Source organism: Magallana gigas, chromosome 5, assembly GCF_963853765.1.
Source record: "Magallana gigas chromosome 5, xbMagGiga1.1, whole genome shotgun sequence".
NCBI classification, from domain to species: domain Eukaryota; kingdom Metazoa; phylum Mollusca; class Bivalvia; order Ostreida; family Ostreidae; genus Magallana; species Magallana gigas.
This window is the reverse complement of record NC_088857.1, coordinates 10,029,201-10,053,017: the sequence shown is the minus strand read 5'-3', so window position 1 is coordinate 10,053,017 and position 23,817 is coordinate 10,029,201. Positions and strand designations below refer to the sequence as shown.

At 41.4% G+C, this 23,817-nt stretch overlaps 2 protein-coding genes across 2 annotated transcripts in view; both read right to left on the bottom strand.

Moving 5' to 3' along the window:
• LOC136275309 (serine-rich adhesin for platelets-like) overlaps positions 1–14,464 on the bottom strand; it is a 49,064-nt gene extending 34,600 nt beyond the window's left edge. Inside the window, exons 1-5 of the mRNA XM_066084051.1 lie at positions 10,613–14,464; positions 10,367–10,491; positions 9,631–9,951; positions 2,062–2,254; positions 966–1,222 (exon numbers count right to left, since the gene is read on the bottom strand). Of these exons, the coding sequence (XP_065940123.1) occupies positions 966–1,222; positions 2,062–2,254; positions 9,631–9,951; positions 10,367–10,491; positions 10,613–14,303 (4,587 nt within the window). The 5' untranslated portion in view covers positions 14,304–14,464. The remainder of the gene's footprint in view (positions 1–965; positions 1,223–2,061; positions 2,255–9,630; positions 9,952–10,366; positions 10,492–10,612) is intronic.
• A 5,540-nt stretch (positions 14,465–20,004) lies between these two features.
• LOC136275389 (uncharacterized) lies at positions 20,005–22,193 on the bottom strand. The gene is made up of 4 exons (XM_066084297.1): positions 21,716–22,193; positions 21,323–21,631; positions 20,744–21,238; positions 20,005–20,108 (listed from the first exon to the last, which is right to left on the bottom strand). Exons 1-4 carry the CDS (start codon positions 22,047–22,049, stop codon positions 20,005–20,007), a joined length of 1,242 nt encoding a protein of 413 aa, XP_065940369.1. The 5' UTR covers positions 22,050–22,193.
• Between the last annotated feature and the right edge of the window lie 1,624 nt (positions 22,194–23,817).

Here is a 23,817-nt window from a genome sequence, read left to right as displayed (position 1 = left end):
CCAGACTCCCCTCACTGGCAGAAGTTATCCTGTCAGTTCCTATATAGGGTTGGCATAGCACCGAATGTAACGAGATGAAACAATGACGAACCAGATCTGGATTTGAACCTGTGCTGCCCTGGATCTCTAGTCAGGTGCTCTACCCACTGAGCTGTAATCTGGCATCAGCATTTGATCACATCTGACTGCCACAAAGACAAGATGCCAGCACCCTGGTCTATATAGGGCAGCAATGCTAATCTAAACAATTTATAACTGTGACTTCACAATCTTTTTGGTTTCCTGGCCCTTGACAGTCATCATGTTTTGAATAAATATATTAATTTTGTAGTGAGCAACAGCTGTAGACACATTTTTCTCCTCAACAACTGAGAAGATGTGCCCTTTTTTGTCAATTTTTACAAACTTATACATCTTAGGAATATGCCATATTTCTGAAATCATTATTGTCTTCCTTTCAAGATAGCTATAATTAATGTGTGTTTTCATGAGATTTAAACAATTAGGCTTTGAATTTAAAGGCATATTGAAAGAAACTAATAAATTACTTTACTTTCTCCTTTATGTAACTTTGTACAAAATTTGATATAAAAGATCTAGAAAGGCTTTGAAACGCTGCTAAATGTAAAGTCAAGGTCAAAGGGAAGCTTAAGTAAAGTAAATACATATTTTTGCATGAATTACAATAAAAGAACAAACACAAATTACTGGGCATAAAAAAGGATATGTTTACAATAACAGTTTTTAACTAAATGGTCCTGAAACCTGCTCAGACACATCATTGTAATTATATATACCTGTAATTGCATGACTATAGACTGATTGCTTTTCATCAAGATGTAGCTTTTAAAGAAATTTGTGGGGTAAACCAAGATTTTAAAAATATACCGGTAATTTATGACAGCACAAATATTACATAAACAGTATGTCTAAACACAAGAAACAAACAAATCCTAATTCATTACCCTAGTTCCAGATATCCCAGTGGGAGGAAATTCAGTGACATAACAGTTTGGTTGGTTGGGGTATGGTACAAATCGACCATCCTTTTGTATTCTGTCTTCACTGCATGGACAATTGGTTAATTTTGTGTTTGCCAATGTAACTGACAGATACTCTGGGTTTCCATAGCTTTGGATCCAGGTGTAACATTTTTCAGCGTAGTTGATGAAATCGTTCATGGTATCCATCTTGTAAATCCAAACACCTGGCCTATCTCCTCCTAAGATATTAAGTATTATATACGTTAAAAAAAATTGGTACAACACCTAGCCAACTTAAAGCTGACATGAATTCATAAATACGCATTATTTCTCTTTTATACTGCCGCCAGGGTTTTCATAAAGATGCAGACGTTATGCACTCTGTATGAATGACACACGTGTTCAATGTGCATGTGAAGTGAGGCAGCACTACCTGTGCAAAATAAAATGGATACCTTGGAAATTACTTCAAAGAATAAATATATTATTTTGTATTTAATTGATTTTTTGTTTCCTTTATTCTTTATTACAAACATTTCACTACAATGTGTAGTTCATCATGTTCATGCATTCAGAAGTCCGTGCAACATGAATGCCTTGATCGGAAAACAAACAACTGTAACTTTCTTGACCAGATATATATACCCCAGAGGAGCGATCAAAACTAATATGGCGACCAAATGCTTTTATGAATTCATGTCAGCTTTAACTTTTTTGTAAATTGTTTGTCCACCTTTATATGACACTAATGAAACTCTAGTTGCTCGAAAGAAATCAAAATATCACTGATTATGACATTTTCAAACACTACTATGATCAAAATTTCAATACCTATAATGTTCACTATATAAACCAAGGAATCCATAGGTCAACCAGCAAGTATAGACAATGATCATCTAAATCAAAATCTAGCCACAATTAAAAGGTAATGATCGAATTAAATTAAATAATAAATTAAATGGTAATTTAAATTAAAAATGATGAACTTATTTTCCAAATATTGCAAGGTTTTAATCAACATTTGAAATATATTTTTCTATTAATCTACAACACATCAAAACCCCCCAAAGTAACTTACTGTTATAGCCATTGTTAAACACCTCATCGAGCATGTTGTTGGTCAGAGAGGCTGGATGGCTGTAGAAGTCACTGGACCCACACTTGTATCCCAGCAGGGCTGGTTTTGGGGGGAGCCAGCCCATTTGTTTAAAGAGGAAAGCTGTGAAGGTGGTCACTCCATCGCTGACAATCAGCAACTGGAAACTGGCCCTCTGTTCACAATATCATTTGTAACTTAAATAACAATTAATTATTAATTTTATGCGACATCCATACAAAAATTAATTATAAAATTAAACCTCTTTGTTAAATTTTTGTTGAGAAAATCAATTGCAATATATATGCATTATTACCAGTACCATATTCTATAAAGACATTAAAAAAATCCATAAAATCAAATTTTGGATACTGTTGGCTTAAAGGATTTCATCCACATCTGAATATAGAAAGTATTTCACAATCTATCTATATTTCCCAATGGACCACATCTCAGCAAATTTTTTTTTAAAATTTTACTGATAAATTGAATAAAAAAAGTTAGCTGCTTTGTTTATCATGTTAAAATCACGTACCCCTTACTGAAATATTGATCTTCTGGCAACACAATCTATCATTATTGCGGCAATATTGCAACACCATTCTGTTAATACATTGCAGCAATATTGCTGCTGTAGCGTTTTTCGTATGCAAATGAGATTGCTGCAATATTGCCATAAATCGAAAGGTGTTGCCACAACAATTTTGCCGCAACACATTGTTGCAACAACATCTTTCTGGCATTTTGATGGACAACATGTAGGTCAGCATGGATTGAATGGAAAAATTGGCGGCTAGTGATTTGATCGACCAATCAGCGCGCGCGTAACTTCACATTGAAACAAAAGTAAAAGTAAAAACAAACAGGCATACGAAACAAGGATCGATCATGCGGTTTAGATACTCAAATCTAAGTAGACTGATATTTAAATTTAATAAAAAACTAAATAAGAAATTACCGTTACAAAAGGACAGACAGGTTGGTATTCATGTAAAACGTGGGGGGGGGGGGGGGGGGGGGGGGTGATTCAAACAATCTTTTATATTTTTTATGGTGAAACCATCGTAACCAATCTTAACAGTTATTAGGGAACACGTAACATAAGAACTTTTGATTCAGAATTTCTTAGAATAAGACTTTAATACCAAAATATTTAGGCCTATAATATTTATTTTTGTTTTTTGTTTTTGCTTTATTATTTTTTTTTAAAAATATAACAGAAACAAAGTTATAATATTAGCAGTTTTAGACCTGTGCAAAATGTGTAAAATTTTATAAGTTTAAATTCTGGTAAAGCTTTGGCAACCTTAATGAGTATAATCAATAAGAGAGAAAAGATGAAAAGTGGTAAACTTCTGCGAAGTTATAACGTGTTATAATTAACTATCATATCTAAAATTGATTGATAATACTTGTTAACCCGGTCTCTCCAGCCTCCTGAAATTAAAATGTTTACTGTTGTTTGAATAAATAAAAGGAATTTTTCATTGTATTACTCATTCATTTATTTTCCCCCAATAATTATTAAGAATGTGGTTTAATTAATGCGTGTTTGCATTCTGATCACAGAAAATTTTAAATTTGACAGGAATTTTTTTGAGGTGGAAAGCAGCCTGTTATATTTAATACAGAAATTAAATACCAGGCCTAACATTATTGCCAGAGAATCTTGGGGAATAAGCCGAGGCAAAAAACCACATAGGTCCATTAAAAAAACTAACATTTTTTTTCTAACAAATTTCACTTTTGTTACATTTATTAAACATATGTAATCATATACATTCAGTGCTGCCATAACCCACAAAAAGTAACTTCACATTTAATTGTTCTTAAGACAACAAAATGGTTGTATGCTAATTTGGCAACAAAATTATACAGAAATCGGATGTTCAAATTATATTTTTTCATAGAGTGGGTCATCGTACCATTTTTTAAAGAACGAATATTGATAACACATATTAACGTCTATCTTTTTCGATTTTCCAAAAAATGGTACGAAAACCCACTCTATGGTAAAAAGTAAGTTTTCTTCTTTTAATTTTTAAGACTGGTCTTTAAAGGCCAAGTCCACAATCAGCTATATTATACCCTCTAAACAAGCGAAAAGTGGTGTAGTGGTAAGCGAGGAGTTCTTTGAACAAATGTCACTGTAAAAGCGGGTGTTCGAATCGTACGCGTTTTGGGTATTTTGTTTATCTTTTTGTTTACATTGTTAAAATGTAATTTTTTTTTTATACTTAATAATATACATTGTTAAAATGTATTTTTCTTTTCTTAATAATTAAACATTTGCTAATAATAATTTGAAATTATTTGATATGCGTTTTCTACTACTTTTATAAAATATGAAATGTATGTTATTCTCTTTAAGATTGCACAACTTCATATTGTAAACAGATGGTTATTGTGCATGCAAGAAACTATTAAATGGCAAGATAAAACGTTCCATCTCTGAATCCTTGAGAGTCTTGTTAACGCAACAGGGACATACACTGGACAAAAGCATGTAATTGTGCTCAAAATGCTGAATACAAGCTAAGTCAAACGTACAGTGTGCGCCTAATGAAAATTCAACGATTAACTATGTATTTCACTTCCAATTGTATCGGCAGGAAAATCACATTACAAATGCGTGTTTTGTTGTGAAAGAAAAAGCATAGTAGTTGTACCAGAAGACACATAGACCACTCGGACCAATGACCAACACAAAGTATGACCAGTGACGAATAAAGTCCCCTTGTTATACGTTAGTGGTTTGACTACCGCTGTCTTCCGTGCGGTATATATCATAGGCGTCGGAACCGGCGGGGGAGGGGGGGGGCTAACTTTTTTTTGCAAATTTATACATACCAAAGACCCTTTTTTGCTTGTTAATATTTTGTACAAGTCTATCCCCCCCTTTCAATTTGATTCCGACGCCACTCATTTTTTTTTGGGAAAAACTTGTTTTAAATACCTACAAAAGGTGTTACCTAAATTCCTCCTGTTTCCGAAGCGGAAAAAATCGACTACTACAAATGGTGGAATCGACTCCCCCATACTCTTTGTGGACTCCCCTGCGTTAGGGGTTGTATATGATGACTGAGGTAAATTAGTAAATAAAATAGAACATTTTTGTAATTAAACTCTTTAAATGAGTACGTGATTGTCATTTCAAATTTGCCAGTTTAAAGTATATGTAAATACTCTAAAATTTAAGCACAGTTACGCCTTTTTGTACATTTTTAGACGGTGGCTATAAATAGCCACTGTCTATTGCTACGGTCCTGACCGGAAGAGTATTTCTCACGGGGACCCTAGCGGATAAGGAACGATAACTCTATTAGGTATGCAGTGTTACACGCAATGTTTTATCTATGTGTCGATTTCAGTATGATAATTAATTTCAATCTTATTAGATATTTTAAGCATTATAGCTGCTAATCATTTTGTACATATATTTAGATAATTTATAAAATTGCGTTTTATTTTAAATGAGCCGTTACTCTGTCTGCTTTCGCGGTATCGATAATTTATGCACAAACTGCCAGTTATGACGTTAAACTCTGTATCAGGACTGCATAAACTATATCACTGCGATAATTGGCTAAGAGATCTTACAATCATCGCTTCTTGTTTTTTTTTTTAATGTAAACAGGATTCATTTGCCATTTCATATTTCAGCAATTATGCTTCATCGATAAATTCATTCATTTTCAACGAATTAAGTTTAGTTGAGGCAGAATATTTATTTTGTTGTAGCTTATTCTAAAGAATTCACAACAGATACTGACAATAAATATGAGATAAATTACATTTTATTGAACTTCAACCGATCAATGGCACACTTTCTTCTACAAGTGTGCATGGTTTTTTTTAACATACAAAAACTTGAAATTTAATTCACAATACATATGTATTTAATTTTGGACTATCCTGTGATTTACTTAATTCTGCAACCCACTCAGTCTGTAGGAACAGAACATTAATTTTATTACAGGCACCTCAATATTCATCAGACAATATTTACTACTGATGTTGACGCTTTACTTGCTGCTGACTTTCTCTCAAACAAGCTAATCGATCGACCTCGGATTGTAAAATTCACGTGCAAATCAAGTCGCCATTTTACAAGTTTACATGTACATATATAAACAAACGTTTCAAAGATTTTCTGTTCAGATTTTTTGTAAGCAAATAAGGGATTAAAGACATATGCTGTAAAATGTCTTATGGATTTCACGGCGTGTCAGCTCGTGCATCTCTAATTTGCAGCAAACGCTAGCTTTTTTTTGTGAGAAAAAACAATCGGTTCAACTCATGCAATATTTCATATACATTTATGGTACATTGAGAACGGTAATGTAAGATATAATAATTTTGTTCACTTAACAGTTTCTGACGAATTTTTCACACTAAACTGACTAACGCAATTCGATAAGCGAAGTACAATCTGTGACTTTAATCCATATGCCCCCGTCTCTGCTATTAGAGAACATTTTCTTTGGTTTGGGGGGGGGGGATTTTTTGCAAACAAATAACATTATTTACACATGTACGTAAATATCGCCCCTTTTGTTCTCAAATAATTTTTAACTCGCGAGTTCGACATTTATTTCCATTTACAAATAGGCGGGCCTATATAAATGCGCCAGTTTGTTGCGACTCGCAATCGAAGTGACGAAATCGCTTTGGATTTGATTTATTCATTCAATATGTGGTGGCAACCCACATATTTAATGAGTCATTCTGGGGCAATCAAAATACATTTGTGTAGTACATGTATTACCGACTGTGACAAATCTATGGGTTTTCCCCAAAAGATGACGATAAAAAGACACAACATTTGTAAAGTGTGGATTGTAATCACAACTACGATTTCCACAGAATTATCCATGTAAGTAACTCTAGACCAGTTGTGCGAGTAAGCGTTAAGTATAAGTACATGTATGAGATGCTGGCTGTGGATTTTCGACAACAATAATTTCCATACACGTAATATGCCACTTTCAAACGGCGCCACCGTCTCTAACAGTACTTTCAGTACTTTGATTATTTGGACAATACTGTCCACCGTTTAAATGCCCAGTTAACTCGTACGTTTATTACTTCTTATTAGAGGTATGAGAAGGTCGTGGGCATTTGCAACGGCTTATTCCCCCAGATTCTTATCTATTCTAAAAAATTAATTAGATGATCACAACAATATTCTCATTAAATAAATATTTTTTACAGAAATAACTCTAATAGTATTGCCAGAATGTTGCCAGAAGTTATTGCTGCTAGCGGCAACACTTCGGCATGCAGCATTGCCAGAATGTCACCAGAAGTTGCAACAGAAGTTGTTGCAGCTAGCGGCAAGATTTCACTACTCTCAAAATCTGGTTTGTGGCAATACAAAAAATGTGTTGCTGCAATATTGCCAAATTGTTGCAGCAATAATTTTACATTGGGAAAGGGAAAGATATATTTTTTTTTTTAATGTAAACAGGATTCATTTGCCATTTCATATTTCAGCAATTATGCTTCATCGATAAATTCATTCATTTTCAACGAATTAAGTTTAGTTGAGGCAGAATATTTATTTTGTTGTAGCTTATTCTAAAGAATTCACAACAGATACTGACAATAAATATGAGATAAATTACATTTTATTGAACTTCAACCGATCAATGGCACACTTTCTTCTACAAGTGTGCATGGTTTTTTTTAACATACAAAAACTTGAAATTAATTCACAATACATATGTATTTAATTTTGGACTATCCTGTGATTTACTTAATTCTGCAACCCACTCAGTCTGTAGGAACAGAACATTAATTTTATTACAGGCACCTCAATATTCATCAGACAATATTTACTACTGATGTTGACGCTTTACTTGCTGCTGACTTTCTCTCAAACAAGCTAATCGATCGACCTCGGATTGTAAAATTCACGTGCAAATCAAGTCGCCATTTTACAAGTTTACATGTACATATATAAACAAACGTTTCAAAGATTTTCTGTTCAGATTTTTTGTAAGCAAATAAGGGATTAAAGACATATGCTGTAAAATGTCTTATGGATTTCACGGCGTGTCAGCTCGTGCATCTCTAATTTGCAGCAAACGCTAGCTTTTTTTTGTGAGAAAAAACAATCGGTTCAACTCATGCAATATTTCATATACATTTATGGTACATTGAGAACGGTAATGTAAGATATAATAATTTTGTTCACTTAACAGTTTCTGACGAATTTTTCACACTAAACTGACTAACGCAATTCGATAAGCGAAGTACAATCTGTGACTTTAATCCATATGCCCCCGTCTCTGCTATTAGAGAACATTTTCTTTGGTTTGGGGGGAGATTTTTTGCAAACAAATAACATTATTTACACATGTACGTAAATATCGCCCCTTTTGTTCTCAAATAATTTTTAACTCGCGAGTTCGACATTTATTTCCATTTACAAATAGGCGGGCCTATATAAATGCGCCAGTTTGTTGCGACTCGCAATCGAAGTGACGAAATCGCTTTGGATTTGATTTATTCATTCAATATGTGGTGGCAACCCACATATTTAATGAGTCATTCTGGGGCAATCAAAATACATTTGTGTAGTACATGTATTACCGAAAACGGAGTTTTAATGTCAACTGATATAGATACAGACATATAGATACAAACTTCTATACTAAAAAGGCTACTGTGACAAATCTATGGGTTTTCCCCAAAAGATGACGATAAAAAGACACAACATTTGTAAAGTGTGGATTGTAATCACAACTACGATTTCCACAGAATTATCCATGTAAGTAACTCTAGACCAGTTGTGCGAGTAAGCGTTACGTATAAGTACATGTATGAGATGCTGGCTGTGGATTTTCGAACACAATAATTTCCATACACGTAATATGCCACTTTCAAACGGCGCCACCGTCTAACAGTACTTTCAGTACTTTGATTATTTGGACAATACTGTCCACCGTTTAAATGCCCAGTTAACTCGTACGTTTATTACTTCTTATTAGAGGTATGAGAAGGTCGTGGGCATTTGCAACGGCTTATTCCCCCAGATTCTTATCTATTCTAAAAAATTAATTAGATGATCACAACAATATTCTCATTAAATAAATATTTTTTACAGAAATAACTCTAATAGTATTGCCAGAATGTTGCCAGAAGTTATTGCTGCTAGCGGCAACACTTCGGCATGCAGCATTGCCAGAATGTCACCAGAAGTTGCAACAGAAGTTGTTGCAGCTAGCGGCAAGATTTCACTACTCTCAAAATCTGGTTTGTGGCAATACAAAAAATGTGTTGCTGCAATATTGCCAAATTGTTGCAGCAATAATTTTACATTGGGAAAGGGAAAGATATAAAACAATGAAAAAAGTGCCTTTTTGTGCAACATTAAGACAAACACCCATTCAGTGATGTATTTTCTAAAATCTGAACAGTGTATGTTCTTTGCAATGTTTACAATTTGGCAAGTGAGAACCAATTATTGACTGTGGCACATCATGACAGATCTGAACTTAAATTTACATGCAATCACTTGATACTAAATGACTTATCCTTCTTTACCTGAGAGGAATAGACAGAAGCAGGAGCTGGACGGACATTTTCCCAGGTGACAACTAAAGCTGTATTGGGACTAAAACTGGAGGCCACCATTGAATCTTTGTAGTTTTGAACAATGAGCGCCTGAGCTTCATAGAGAACAGACGAGTTGGCAGAAAATTGGTTGTAGAAATGATACCAAACACGCGAGTCTGCCGTCATGTCAATGTCTGACCAAAAGGGAGCAACTATTTTGTCTGGCAGTGATCCTGGCTGAACAGAGAATTGCTGTGGACGACCGCTATTGAAGTAGCTATCAAACGTCACGTAACCATTCGTATAGATCTGAAAAATTAATATGTAATTAATAAACTCTTTTAAAAACTAATCTTTGGATAAAATATGATAACTGTTATAAAAGTTAACTTAATCTGGTATACAACCACACAACTTAAAGAAATTGATATATATTTCAGCTTGTATTAGAATACATCCATATTAACAGGTTAAATAATACAGTTAAAGTTTCCCTGTTGAATCCTTGGTGCTAACATAGTTTAAGACTTTCCATCGTGAACTGCAGAATTTACTTGCAAAAATGATAATTGTAGATATTATTTATCACAAAATATTTGTTTGAGAGAGAGAGAGAGAGTTGTAAATATCGAGATGGTGGTCCTTACACATTGCAAAACTTCTATCATCTGTATCAAATTTCACTGAATTTAATATCAATAACAAATTTAAACTTCATACATACATAAACACTATGAAATAGTGATGATCCACAAGTCATTCCAACTGGATTATCAATAATTGCTAGCAGCAAATCATCCCCACTTAAACCTTCGATATCACCAGCTTGTTGCCCGTATGAAAGGAAGTCTTTTGGAAAAAAAAAATCAAGATAATAGAGTTCCAGTAAAAAAAAAAATTAAATAAAAAAATTCATTTGAAAAGAACTCATGTAAAAGATATGTAAAAAAGAATTACCAAAAAAGCTTACTTTCATTTCGAATACTGATTGTGGTGGAGATAAGTTCAGTTGTAGTGGTAATATTTTCTGTTGCCGTGGTAGTAGAAACCTCAGTTGTTGTACTGGATGGAGTACTAGTAGAAGTGCTGCTACTCTCCGTACTTGTACTTGCAGTGCTGCTTAGTGTTGTTGTTGAAGTAGTTGGGGCCTCAGTTGTGCTTGTGCTCGTTAGGGGTTGTGTACTTGTTGATCTTGTGCTACTTTCAGTTGTTGTAGATGGAACCTGAGTGGTGGTTGTCGCTGAAGTGCTGCTTAGTGTTGTTGATAAAGTAGTTGGGGCTTCAGTTATGCTTGTGCTGGTTGGCAAAGCTGTGGTTGTAGACGTACTTGTCAAAGTCGTCTTTGGAGTAGTTGTTGTAGTTGTAGCCGTTTCCGTTGTTGAGGTAGTGGTGGCCTCAGTTGTGGTGCTTGTACTCGTTGGGGGTTGTGTACTTGTTGATATTGTGCTACTTTCAGTTGTTGTAGATGGAACCTGAGTGGTGGTTGTCGTCGAAGGCGTGGTGGTGCTTGTAGAAGCTGTTGTACTTTCTGGGGTTGTGGTAGTAGTCATTTGTTCCGTTGTGGTAGAAGGAGCCTCAGTTGTTGTACTGGATGGAGTACTAGTAGTAGTGCTGCTACTCTCCGTACTTGTACTTGCAGTGCTGCTCAGTGTTGTTGATGAAGTAGTTGGGGCTTCAGTTGTGCTTGTGCTCGTTGGCAAAACTGTGGTGGTAGACGTACTTGTCGAAGTCGTCTCTGGAGTAGTTGTAGTCGTTTCCGTTGTTGAGGTAGTGGTGGCCTCAGTTGTGGTGCTTGTACTCGTTGGGGGTTGTGTACTTGTTGATGTTGTGCTACTTTCAGTTGTTGTAGATGGAACCTGAGTGGTGGTTGTCGTTGAAGGCGTGGTGGTGCTTGTAGAAGCTGTTGTACTTTCTGGGGTTGTGGTAGTAGTCATTTGTTCCGTTGTGGTAGAAGGAGCCTCAGTTGTTGTACTGGATGGAGTACTAGTAGAAGTGCTGCTACTCTCCGTATTTGTACTTGCAGTGCTGCTCAGTGTTGTTGATGAAGTATTTGGGGCTTCAGTTGTGCTTGTGCTCGTTGGCAAAGCTGTGGTTGTAGACGTACTTGTGGAAGTCGTCTCTGGAGTACTTGTTGTAGTTGTAGTCGTTTCCGTTGTTGAGGTAGTGGTGGCCTCAGTTGTGGTGCTTGTACTCGTTGGGGGTTGTGTACTTGTTGATGTTGTGCTACTTTCAGTTGTTGTAGATGGAACCTGAGTGGTGGTTGTCGTTGAAGGCGTGGTGGTGCTTGTAGAAGCTGTTGTACTTTCTGGGGTTGTGGTAGTAGTCATTTGTTCCGTTGTGGTAGAAGGAGCCTCAGTTGTTGTACTGGATGGAGTACTAGTAGAAGTGCTGCTACTCTCCGTACTTGTACTTGCAGTGCTGCTCAGTGTTGTTGATGAAGTAGTTGGGGCTTCAGTTGTGCTTGTGCTCGTTGGCAAAGCTGTGGTGGTAGACGTACTTGTCGAAGTTGTCTCTGGAGTAGTTGTAGTCGTTTCCGTTGTTGAGGTAGTGGTGGCCTCAGTTGTGGTGCTTGAACTCGTTGGGGGTTGTGTACTTGTTGATGTTGTGCTACTTTCAGTTGTTGTAGATGGAACCTGAGTGGTGGTTGTCGTTGAAGGCGTGGTGGTGCTTGTAGAAACTGTTGTACTTTCTGGGGTTGTGGTAGTAGTCATTTGTTCCGTTGTGGTAGAAGGAGCCTCAGTTGTTGTACTGGATGGAGTACTAGTAGAAGTTCTGCTACTCTCCGTACTTGTACTTGCAGTGCTGCTCAGTGTTGTTGATGAAGTAGTTGGGGCTTCAGTTGTGCTTGTGCTCGTTGGCAAAGCTGTGGTTGTAGACATACTTGTCGAAGTCGTCTCTGGAGTAGTTGTTGTAGTTGTAGTCGTTTCCGTTGTTGAGGTAGTGGTGGCCTCAGTTGTGGTGCTTGTACTCGTTGGGGGTTGTGTACTTGTTTCTGTTGTGCTACTTTCAGTTGTTGTAGATGGAACCTGAGTGGTGGTTGTCGTTGAAGGTGTGGTGGTGCTTGTAGAAACTGTTGTACTTTCTGGGGTTGTGGTAGTAGTCATTTGTTCCGTTGTGGTAGAAGGAGCCTCCGTTGTTGTACTGGATGGAGTACTAGTAGAAGTGCTGCTACTCTCCGTACTTGTACTTGCAGTGCTGCTCAGTGTTGTTGATGAAGTAGTTGGGGCTTCAGTTGTGCTTGTGCTCGTTGGCAAAGCTGTGGTTGTAGACGTACTTGTCGAAGTCGTCTCTGGAGTAGTTGTTGTAGTCGTTTCCGTTGTTGAGGTAGTGGTGGCCTCAGTTGTGGTGCTTGTACTCGTTGGGGGTTGTGTACTTGTTGATGTTGTGCTACTTTCAGTTGTTGTAGATGGAACCTGAGTGGTGGTTGTCGTTGAAGGCGTGGTGGTGCTTGTAGAAGCTGTTGTACTTTCTGGGGTTGTGGTAGTAGTCATTCGTTCCGTTGTGGTAGAAGGAGCCTCCGTTGTTGTACTGGATGGAGTACTAGTAGAAGTGCTGCTACTCTCCGTACTTGTACTTGCAGTGCTGCTCAGTGTTGTTGATGAAATAGTTGGGGCTTGAGTTGTGCTTGTGCTCGTTGGCAAAGCTGTGGTGGTAGACGTACTTGTCGAAGTCGTCTCTGGAGTACTTGTTGTAGTTGTAGTCGTTTCTGTTGTTGAGGTAGTGGTGGCCTCAGTTGTGGTGCTTGTACTCGTTGGGGGTTGTGTACTTGTTGATGTTGTGCTACTTTCAGTTGTTGTAGATGGAACCTGAGTGGTGGTTGTCGTTGAAGGCGTGGTGGTGCTTGTAGAAGCTGTTGTACTTTCTGGGGTTGTGGTAGTAGTCATTCGTTCCGTTGTGGTAGAAGGAGCCTCAGTTGTTGTACTGGATGGAGTACTAGTAGAAGTGCTGCTACTCTCCGTACTTGTACTTGCAGTGCTGCTCAGTGTTGTTGATGAAATAGTTGGGGCTTGAGTTGTGCTTGTGCTCGTTGGCAAAGCTGTGGTGGTAGACGTACTTGTCGAAGTCGTCTCTGGAGTAGTTGTAGTCGTTTCTGTTGTTGAGGTAGTGGTGGCCTCAGTTGTGGTGCTTGTACTCGTTGGGGGTTGTGTACTTATTGATGTTGTGCTACCTTCACTTGTTGTAGATGGAACCTGAGTGGTGGTTGTCGTTGAAGGCGTGGTGGTGCTTGTAGAAGCTGTTGTACTTTCTGGGGTTGTGGTAGTAGTCATTTGTTCCGTTGTGGTAGAAGGAGCCTCATTTGTTGTACTGGATGGAGTACTAGTAGAAGTTCTGCTACTCTCCGTTCTTGTACTTGCAGTGCTGCTCAGTTTTGTTGATGAAGTAGTTGGGGCTTCAGTTGTGCTTGTGCTCGTTGGCAAAGCTATGGTGGTAGACGTACTTGTCGAAGTCGTCTCTGGAGTAGTTGTTGTAGTTGTAGTCGTTTCCGTTGTTGAGGTAGTGGTGGCCTCAGTTGTGGTGCTTGTACTCGTTGGGGGTTGTGTACTTGTTGATGTTGTGCTACTTTTAGTTGTTGTAGATGGAACCTGAGTGGTGGTTGTCGTTGAAGGCGTGGTGGTGCTTGTAGAAGCTGTTGTACTTTCTGGGGTTGTGGTAGTACTCATTTGTTCGGTTGTGGTAGAAGGAGTTTCAGTTGTTGTACTGGATGGAGTACTAGTAGAAGTGCTGCTACTCTCCGTACTTGTACTTGCAGTGCTGCTCAGTGTTGTTGATGAAGTAGTTGGGGCTTCAGTTGTGCTTGTGCTCGTTGGCAAAGCTGTGGTTGTAGACGTACTTGTCGAAGTCGTCTCTGGAGTAGTTGTAGTCGTTTCCGTTGTTGAGGTAGTGGTGGCCTCAGTTGTGGTGCTTGTACTCGTTGGGGGTTGTGTACTTGTTGATGTTGTGCTACTTTCAGTTGTTGTAGATGGAACCTGAGTGGTGGTTGTCGTTGAAGGCGTGGTGGTGCTTGTAGAAGCTGTTGTACTTTCTGGGGTTGTGGTAGTACTCATTTGTTCGGTTGTGGTAGAAGGAGCCTCAGTTGTTGTACTGGATGGAGTACTAGTAGAAGTGCTGCTACTCTCCGTACTTGTACTTGCAGTGCTGCTTACTGTTGTTGATGAAGTAGGAGCTTCAGTTGTGCTTGTGCTCGTTTGCAAAGCTGTGGTTGTAGACGTACTTGTCGAAGTCGTCTCTGTAGTAGTTGTAGTCTCTTCCGTTGTTGAGGTAGTGGTGGCCTCAGTTGTGGTGCTTGTACTCGTTGGGGGTTGTGTACTTGTTGATGTTGTGCTACTTTCAGTTGTTGTAGATGGAACCTGAGTGGTGGTTGTCGTTGAAGGTGTGGTGGTGCTTGTAGAAGCTGTTGTACTCTCTGGGGTTGTGGAAGTAGTCATTTGTTCCTTTGTGGTAGAAGGAGCCTCCGTTGTTGTACTGGATGGAGTACTAGTAGAAGTGCTGCTACTCTCCGTACTTGTACTTGCAGTGCTGCTCAGTGTTGTTGATGAAGTAGTTGGGGCTTCAGTTGTGCTTGTGCTCGTTGGCAAAGCTGTGGTTGTAGACGTACTTGTCGAAGTCGTCTCTGGAGTAGTTGTTGTAGTTGTAGTCGTTTCCGTTGTTGAGGTAGTGGTGGCCTCAGTTGTGGTGCTTGAACTCGTTGGGTGTTGTGTACTTGTTGATGTTGTGCTACTTTCAGTTGTTGTAGATGGAACCTGAGTGGTGGTTGTCGTTGAAGGCGTGGTGGTGCTTGTAGAAGCTGTTGTACTTTCTGGGGTTGTGCTAGTAGTCATTCGTTCCGTTGTGGTAGAAGGAGCCTCAGTTGTTGTACTGGATGGAGTACTAGTAGAAGTGCTGCTACTCTCCGTACTTGTACTTGCAGTGCTGCTCAGTGTTGTTGATGAAGTAGTTGGGGCTTCAGTTGTGCTTGTGCTCGTTGGCAAAGCTGTGGTGGTAGACGTACTTGTCGAAGTCGTCTCTTGAGTAGTTGTAGTCGTTTCCGTTGTTGAGGTAGTGGTGGCCTCAGTTGTGGTGCTTGTACTCGTTGGGGGTTGTGTACTTGTTGATGTTGTGCTACTTTTAGTTGTTGTAGATGGAACCTGAGTGGTGGTTGTCGTTGAAGGCGTGGTGGTGCTTGTAGAAGCTGTTGTACTTTCTGGGGTTGTGGTAGTAGTCATTCGTTCCGTTGTGGTAGAAGGAGCCTCAGTTGTTGTACTGGATGGAGTACTAGTAGAAGTGCTGCTACTCTCCGTACTTGTACTTGCAGTGCTGCTCAGTGTTGTTGATGAAGTAGTTGGGGCTTCAGTTGTGCTTGTGCTCGTTGGCAAAGCTGTGGTTGTAGACGTACTTGTCGAAGTCGCGTCTGGAGTACTTGTTGTAGTTGTAGTCGTTTCTGTTGTTGAGGTAGTGGTGGCCTCAGTTGTGGTGCTTGTACTCGTTGGGGGTTGTGTACTTGTTGATGTTGTGCTACTTTCAGTTGTTGTAGATGGAACCTGAGTGGTGGTTGTCGTTGAAGGCGTGGTGGTGCTTGTAGAAGCTGTTGTACTTTCTGGGGTTGTGGTAGTAGTCATTTGTTCGGTTGTGGTAGAAGGAGCCTCAGTTGTTGTACTGGATGGAGTACTAGTAGAAGTGCTGCTACTCTCCGTACTTGTACTTGCAGTGCTGCTCAGTGTTGTTGATGAAGTAGTTTGGGCTTCAGTTGTGCTTGTGCTCGTTGGCAAAGCTGTGGTTGTAGACGTACTTGTCGAAGTCGTCTCTGGAGTAGTTGTTGTAGTTGTAGTCGTTTCTGTTGTTGAGGTAGTGGTGGCCTCAGTTGTGGTGCTTGTACTCGTTGGGTGTTGTGTACTTGTTGATGTTGTGCTACTTTCAGTTGTTGTAGATGGAACCTGAGTGGTGGTTGTCGTTGAAGGCGATGTGGTGCTTGTAGAAGCTGTTGTACTTTCTGGGGTTGTGGTAGTACTCATTTGTTCGGTTGTGGTAGAAGGAGCCTCAGTTGTTGTACTGGATGGAGTACTAGTAGAAGTGCTGCTACTCTCCGTACTTGTACTTGCAGTGCTGCTCAGTGTTGTTGATGAAGTAGTTGGGGCTTCAGTTGTGCTTGTGCTCGTTGGCAAAGCTGTGGTTGTAGACGTACTTGTCGAAGTCGTCTCTGGAGTAGTTGTAGTCGTTTCCGTTGTTGAGGTAGTGGTGGCCTCAGTTGTGATGCTTGTACTCGTTGGGGGTTGTGTACTTGTTGATGTTGTGCTACTTTCAGTTGTTGTAGATGGAACCTGAGTGGTGGTTGTCGTTGAAGGCGTGGTGGTGCTTGTAGAAGCTGTTGTACTTTCTGGGGTTGTGGTAGTACTCATTTGTTCTGCTACAGTAGAAGGAGCCTCAGTTGTTGTACTGGATGGAGTACTAGTAGAAGTGCCGCTACTCTCCGTACTTGTACTTGCAGTGCTGCTTACTGTTGTTGATGAAGTAGTTGGAGCTTCAGTTGTGCTTGTGCCCGTTGGCAAAGCTGTGGTTGTAGACGTACTTGTCGAAGTCGTCTCTGGAGTAGTTGTAGTCGTTTCCGTTGTTGAGGTAGTGGTGGCCTCAGTTGTGGTGCTTGTACTCGTTGGGGGTTGTGTACTTGTTGATGTTGTGCTACTTTCAGTTGTTGTAGATGGAACCTGAGTGGTGGTTGTCGTTGAAGGCGTGGTGGTGCTTGTAGAAGCTGTTGTACTTTCTGGGGTTGTGGTAGTACTCATTTGTTCGGTTGTGGTAGAAGGAGTTTCAGTTGTTGTACTGGATGGAGTACTAGTAGAAGTGCTGCTACTCTCCGTACTTGTACTTGCAGTGCTGCTCAGTGTTGTTGATGAAGTAGTTGGGGCTTCAGTTGTGCTTGTGCTCGTTGGCAAAGCTGTGGTGGTAGACGTACTTGTCGAAGTCGTCTCTGGAGTAGTTGTAGTCGTTTCCGTTGTTGAGGTAGTGGTGGCCTCAGTTGTGGTGCTTGTACTCGTTGGGGGTTGTGTACTTGTTGATGTTGTGCTACTTTCAGTTGTTGTAGATGGAACCTGAGTGGTGGTTGTCGTTGAAGGCGTGGTGGTGCTTGTAGAAGCTGTTGTACTTTCTGGGGTTGTGGTAGTACTCATTTGTTCTGCTACAGTAGAAGGAGCCTCAGTTGTTGTACTGGATGGAGTACTAGTAGAAGTGCTGCTACTCTCCGTACTTGTACTTGCAGTGCTGCTTACTGTTGTTGATGAAGTAGTTGGAGCTTCAGTTGTGCTTGTGCCCGTTGGCAAAGCTGTGGTTGTAGACGTACTTGTCGAAGTCGTCTCTGGAGTAGTTGTAGTCGTTTCCGTTGTTGAGGTAGTGGTGGCCTCAGTTGTGGTGCTTGTACTCGTTGGGGGTTGTGTACTTGTTGATGTTGTGCTACTTTCAGTTGTTGTAGATGGAACCTGAGTGGTGGTTGTCGTTGAAGGTGTGGTGGTGCTTGTAGAAGCTGTTGTACTCTCTGGGGTTGTGGAAGTAGTCATTTGTTCCTTTGTGGTAGAAGGAGCCTCCGTTGTTGTACTGGATGGAGTACTAGTAGAAGTGCTGCTACTCTCCGTACTTGTACTTGCAGTGCTGCTCAGTGTTGTTGATGAAATAGTTGGGGCTTGAGTTGTGCTTGTGCTCGTTGGCAAAGCTGTGGTGGTAGACGTACTTGTCGAAGTCGTCTCTGGAGTACTTGTTGTAGTTGTAGTCGTTTCTGTTGTTGAGGTAGTGGTGGCCTCAGTTGTGGTGCTTGTACTCGTTGGGGGTTGTGTACTTGTTGATGTTGTGCTACTTTCAGTTGTTGTAGATGGAACCTGAGTGGTGGTTGTCGTTGAAGGCGTGGTGGTGCTTGTAGAAGCTGTTGTACTTTCTGGGGTTGTGGTAGTAGTCATTCGTTCCGTTGTGGTAGAAGGAGCCTCAGTTGTTGTACTGGATGGAGTACTAGTAGAAGTGCTGCTACTCTCCGTACTTGTACTTGCAGTGCTGCTCAGTGTTGTTGATGAAATAGTTGGGGCTTGAGTTGTGCTTGTGCTCGTTGGCAAAGCTGTGGTGGTAGACGTACTTGTCGAAGTCGTCTCTGGAGTAGTTGTAGTCGTTTCTGTTGTTGAGGTAGTGGTGGCCTCAGTTGTGGTGCTTGTACTCGTTGGGGGTTGTGTACTTATTGATGTTGTGCTACCTTCACTTGTTGTAGATGGAACCTGAGTGGTGGTTGTTGTTGAAGGCGTGGTGGTGCTTGTAGAAGCTGTTGTACTTTCTGGGGTTGTGGTAGTAGTCATTTGTTCCGTTGTGGTAGAAGGAGCCTCATTTGTTGTACTGGATGGAGTACTAGTAGAAGTTCTGCTACTCTCCGTTCTTGTACTTGCAGTGCTGCTCAGTTTTGTTGATGAAGTAGTTGGGGCTTCAGTTGTGCTTGTGCTCGTTGGCAAAGCTATGGTGGTAGACGTACTTGTCGAAGTCGTCTCTGGAGTAGTTGTTGTAGTTGTAGTCGTTTCCGTTGTTGAGGTAGTGGTGGCCTCAGTTGTGGTGCTTGTACTCGTTGGGGGTTGTGTACTTGTTGATGTTGTGCTACTTTTAGTTGTTGTAGATGGAACCTGAGTGGTGGTTGTCGTTGAAGGCGTGGTGGTGCTTGTAGAAGCTGTTGTACTTTCTGGGGTTGTGGTAGTACTCATTTGTTCGGTTGTGGTAGAAGGAGTTTCAGTTGTTGTACTGGATGGAGTACTAGTAGAAGTGCTGCTACTCTCCGTACTTGTACTTGCAGTGCTGCTCAGTGTTGTTGATGAAGTAGTTGGGGCTTCAGTTGTGCTTGTGCTCGTTGGCAAAGCTGTGGTTGTAGACGTACTTGTCGAAGTCGTCTCTGGAGTAGTTGTAGTCGTTTCCGTTGTTGAGGTAGTGGTGGCCTCAGTTGTGGTGCTTGTACTCGTTGGGGGTTGTGTACTTGTTGATGTTGTGCTACTTTCAGTTGTTGTAGATGGAATCTGAGTGGTGGTTGTCGTTGAAGGCGTGGTGGTGCTTGTAGAAGCTGTTGTACTTTCTGGGGTTGTGGTAGTACTCATTTGTTCGGTTGTGGTAGAAGGAGCCTCAGTTGTTGTACTGGATGGAGTACTAGTAGAAGTGCTGCTACTCTCCGTACTTGTACTTGCAGTGCTGCTTACTGTTGTTGATGAAGTAGGAGCTTCAGTTGTGCTTGTGCTCGTTTGCAAAGCTGTGGTTGTAGACGTACTTGTCGAAGTCGGCTCTGTAGTAGTTGTAGTCTCTTCCGTTGTTGAGGTAGTGGTGGCCTCAGTTGTGGTGCTTGTACTCGTTGGGGGTTGTGTACTTGTTGATGTTGTGCTACTTTCAGTTGTTGTAGATGGAACCTGAGTGGTGGTTGTCGTTGAAGGTGTGGTGGTGCTTGTAGAAGCTGTTGTACTCTCTGGGGTTGTGGAAGTAGTCATTTGTTCCTTTGTGGTAGAAGGAGCCTCCGTTGTTGTACTGGATGGAGTACTAGTAGAAGTGCTGCTACTCTCCGTACTTGTACTTGCAGTGCTGCTCAGTGTTGTTGATGAAGTAGTTGGGGCTTCAGTTGTGCTTGTGCTCGTTGGCAAAGCTGTGGTTGTAGACGTACTTGTCGAAGTCGTCTCTGGAGTAGTTGTTGTAGTTGTAGTCGTTTCCGTTGTTGAGGTAGTGGTGGCCTCAGTTGTGGTGCTTGAACTCGTTGGGTGTTGTGTACTTGTTGATGTTGTGCTACTTTCAGTTGTTGTAGATGGAACCTGAGTGGTGGTTGTCGTTGAAGGCGTGGTGGTGCTTGTAGAAGCTGTTGTACTTTCTGGGGTTGTGCTAGTAGTCATTCGTTCCGTTGTGGTAGAAGGAGCCTCAGTTGTTGTACTGGATGGAGTACTAGTAGAAGTGCTGCTACTCTCCGTACTTGTACTTGCAGTGCTGCTCAGTGTTGTTGATGAAGTAGTTGGGGCTTCAGTTGTGCTTGTGCTCGTTGGCAAAGCTGTGGTGGTAGACGTACTTGTCGAAGTCGTCTCTTGAGTAGTTGTAGTCGTTTCCGTTGTTGAGGTAGTGGTGGCCTCAGTTGTGGTGCTTGTACTCGTTGGGGGTTGTGTACTTGTTGATGTTGTGCTACTTTTAGTTGTTGTAGATGGAACCTGAGTGGTGGTTGTCGTTGAAGGCGTGGTGGTGCTTGTAGAAGCTGTTGTACTTTCTGGGGTTGTGGTAGTAGTCATTCGTTCCGTTGTGGTAGAAGGAGCCTCAGTTGTTGTACTGGATGGAGTACTAGTAGAAGTGCTGCTACTCTCCGTACTTGTACTTGCAGTGCTGCTCAGTGTTGTTGATGAAGTAGTTGGGGCTTCAGTTGTGCTTGTGCTCGTTGGCAAAGCTGTGGTTGTAGACGTACTTGTCGAAGTCGCGTCTGGAGTACTTGTTGTAGTTGTAGTCGTTTCTGTTGTTGAGGTAGTGGTGGCCTCAGTTGTGGTGCTTGTACTCGTTGGGGGTTGTGTACTTGTTGATGTTGTGCTACTTTCAGTTGTTGTAGATGGAACCTGAGTGGTGGTTGTCGTTGAAGGCGTGGTGGTGCTTGTAGAAGCTGTTGTACTTTCTGGGGTTGTGGTGGTACTCATTTGTTCGGTTGTGGTAGAAGGAGCCTCAGTTGTTGTACTGGATGGAGTACTAGTAGAAGTGCTGCTACTCTCCGTACTTGTACTTGCAGTGCTGCTCAGTGTTGTTGATGAAGTAGTTTGGGCTTCAGTTGTGCTTGTGCTCGTTGGCAAAGCTGTGGTTGTAGACGTACTTGTCGAAGTCGTCTCTGGAGTAGTTGTTGTAGTTGTAGTCGTTTCTGTTGTTGAGGTAGTGGTGGCCTCAGTTGTGGTGCTTGTACTCGTTGGGTGTTGTGTACTTGTTGATGTTGTGCTACTTTCAGTTGTTGTAGATGGAACCTGAGTGGTGGTTGTCGTTGAAGGCGATGTGGTGCTTGTAGAAGCTGTTGTACTTTCTGGGGTTGTGGTAGTACTCATTTGTTCGGTTGTGGTAGAAGGAGCCTCAGTTGTTGTACTGGATGGAGTACTAGTAGAAGTGCTGCTACTCTCCGTACTTGTACTTGCAGTGCTGCTCAGTGTTGTTGATGAAGTAGTTGGGGCTTCAGTTGTGCTTGTGCTCGTTGGCAAAGCTGTGGTTGTAGACGTACTTGTCGAAGTCGTCTCTGGAGTAGTTGTAGTCGTTTCCGTTGTTGAGGTAGTGGTGGCCTCAGTTGTGATGCTTGTACTCGTTGGGGGTTGTGTACTTGTTGATGTTGTGCTACTTTCAGTTGTTGTAGATGGAACCTGAGTGGTGGTTGTCGTTGAAGGCGTGGTGGTGCTTGTAGAAGCTGTTGTACTTTCTGGGGTTGTGGTAGTACTCATTTGTTCTGCTACAGTAGAAGGAGCCTCAGTTGTTGTACTGGATGGAGTACTAGTAGAAGTGCCGCTACTCTCCGTACTTGTACTTGCAGTGCTGCTTACTGTTGTTGATGAAGTAGTTGGAGCTTCAGTTGTGCTTGTGCCCGTTGGCAAAGCTGTGGTTGTAGACGTACTTGTCGAAGTCGTCTCTGGAGTAGTTGTAGTCGTTTCCGTTGTTGAGGTAGTGGTGGCCTCAGTTGTGGTGCTTGTACTCGTTGGGGGTTGTGTACTTGTTGATGTTGTGCTACTTTCAGTTGTTGTAGATGGAACCTGAGTGGTGGTTGTCGTTGAAGGCGTGGTGGTGCTTGTAGAAGCTGTTGTACTTTCTGGGGTTGTGGTAGTACTCATTTGTTCGGTTGTGGTAGAAGGAGTTTCAGTTGTTGTACTGGATGGAGTACTAGTAGAAGTGCTGCTACTCTCCGTACTTGTACTTGCAGTGCTGCTCAGTGTTGTTGATGAAGTAGTTGGGGCTTCAGTTGTGCTTGTGCTCGTTGGCAAAGCTGTGGTGGTAGACGTACTTGTCGAAGTCGTCTCTGGAGTAGTTGTAGTCGTTTCCGTTGTTGAGGTAGTGGTGGCCTCAGTTGTGATGCTTGTACTCGTTGGGGGTTGTGTACTTGTTGATGTTGTGCTACTTTCAGTTGTTGTAGATGGAACCTGAGTGGTGGTTGTCGTTGAAGGCGTGGTGGTGCTTGTAGAAGCTGTTGTACTTTCTGGGGTTGTGGTAGTACTCATTTGTTCTGCTACAGTAGAAGGAGCCTCAGTTGTTGTACTGGATGGAGTACTAGTAGAAGTGCCGCTACTCTCCGTACTTGTACTTGCAGTGCTGCTTACTGTTGTTGATGAAGTAGTTGGAGCTTCAGTTGTGCTTGTGCCCGTTGGCAAAGCTGTGGTTGTAGACGTACTTGTCGAAGTCGTCTCTGGAGTAGTTGTAGTCGTTTCCGTTGTTGAGGTAGTGGTGGCCTCAGTTGTGGTGCTTGTACTCGTTGGGGGTTGTGTACTTGTTGATGTTGTGCTACTTTCAGTTGTTGTAGATGGAACCTGAGTGGTGGTTGTCGTTGAAGGCGTGGTGGTGCTTGTAGAAGCTGTTGTACTTTCTGGGGTTGTGGTAGTACTCATTTGTTCGGTTGTGGTAGAAGGAGTTTCAGTTGTTGTACTGGATGGAGTACTAGTAGAAGTGCTGCTACTCTCCGTACTTGTACTTGCAGTGCTGCTCAGTGTTGTTGATGAAGTAGTTGGGGCTTCAGTTGTGCTTGTGCTCGTTGGCAAAGCTGTGGTGGTAGACGTACTTGTCGAAGTCGTCTCTGGAGTAGTTGTAGTCGTTTCCGTTGTTGAGGTAGTGGTGGCCTCAGTTGTGGTGCTTGTACTCGTTGGGGGTTGTGTACTTGTTGATGTTGTGCTACTTTCAGTTGTTGTAGATGGAACCTGAGTGGTGGTTGTCGTTGAAGGCGTGGTGGTGCTTGTAGAAGCTGTTGTACTTTCTGGGGTTGTGGTAGTACTCATTTGTTCTGCTACAGTAGAAGGAGCCTCAGTTGTTGTACTGGATGGAGTACTAGTAGAAGTGCTGCTACTCTCCGTACTTGTACTTGCAGTGCTGCTTACTGTTGTTGATGAAGTAGTTGGAGCTTCAGTTGTGCTTGTGCCCGTTGGCAAAGCTGTGGTTGTAGACGTACTTGTCGAAGTCGTCTCTGGAGTAGTTGTAGTCGTTTCCGTTGTTGAGGTAGTGGTGGCCTCA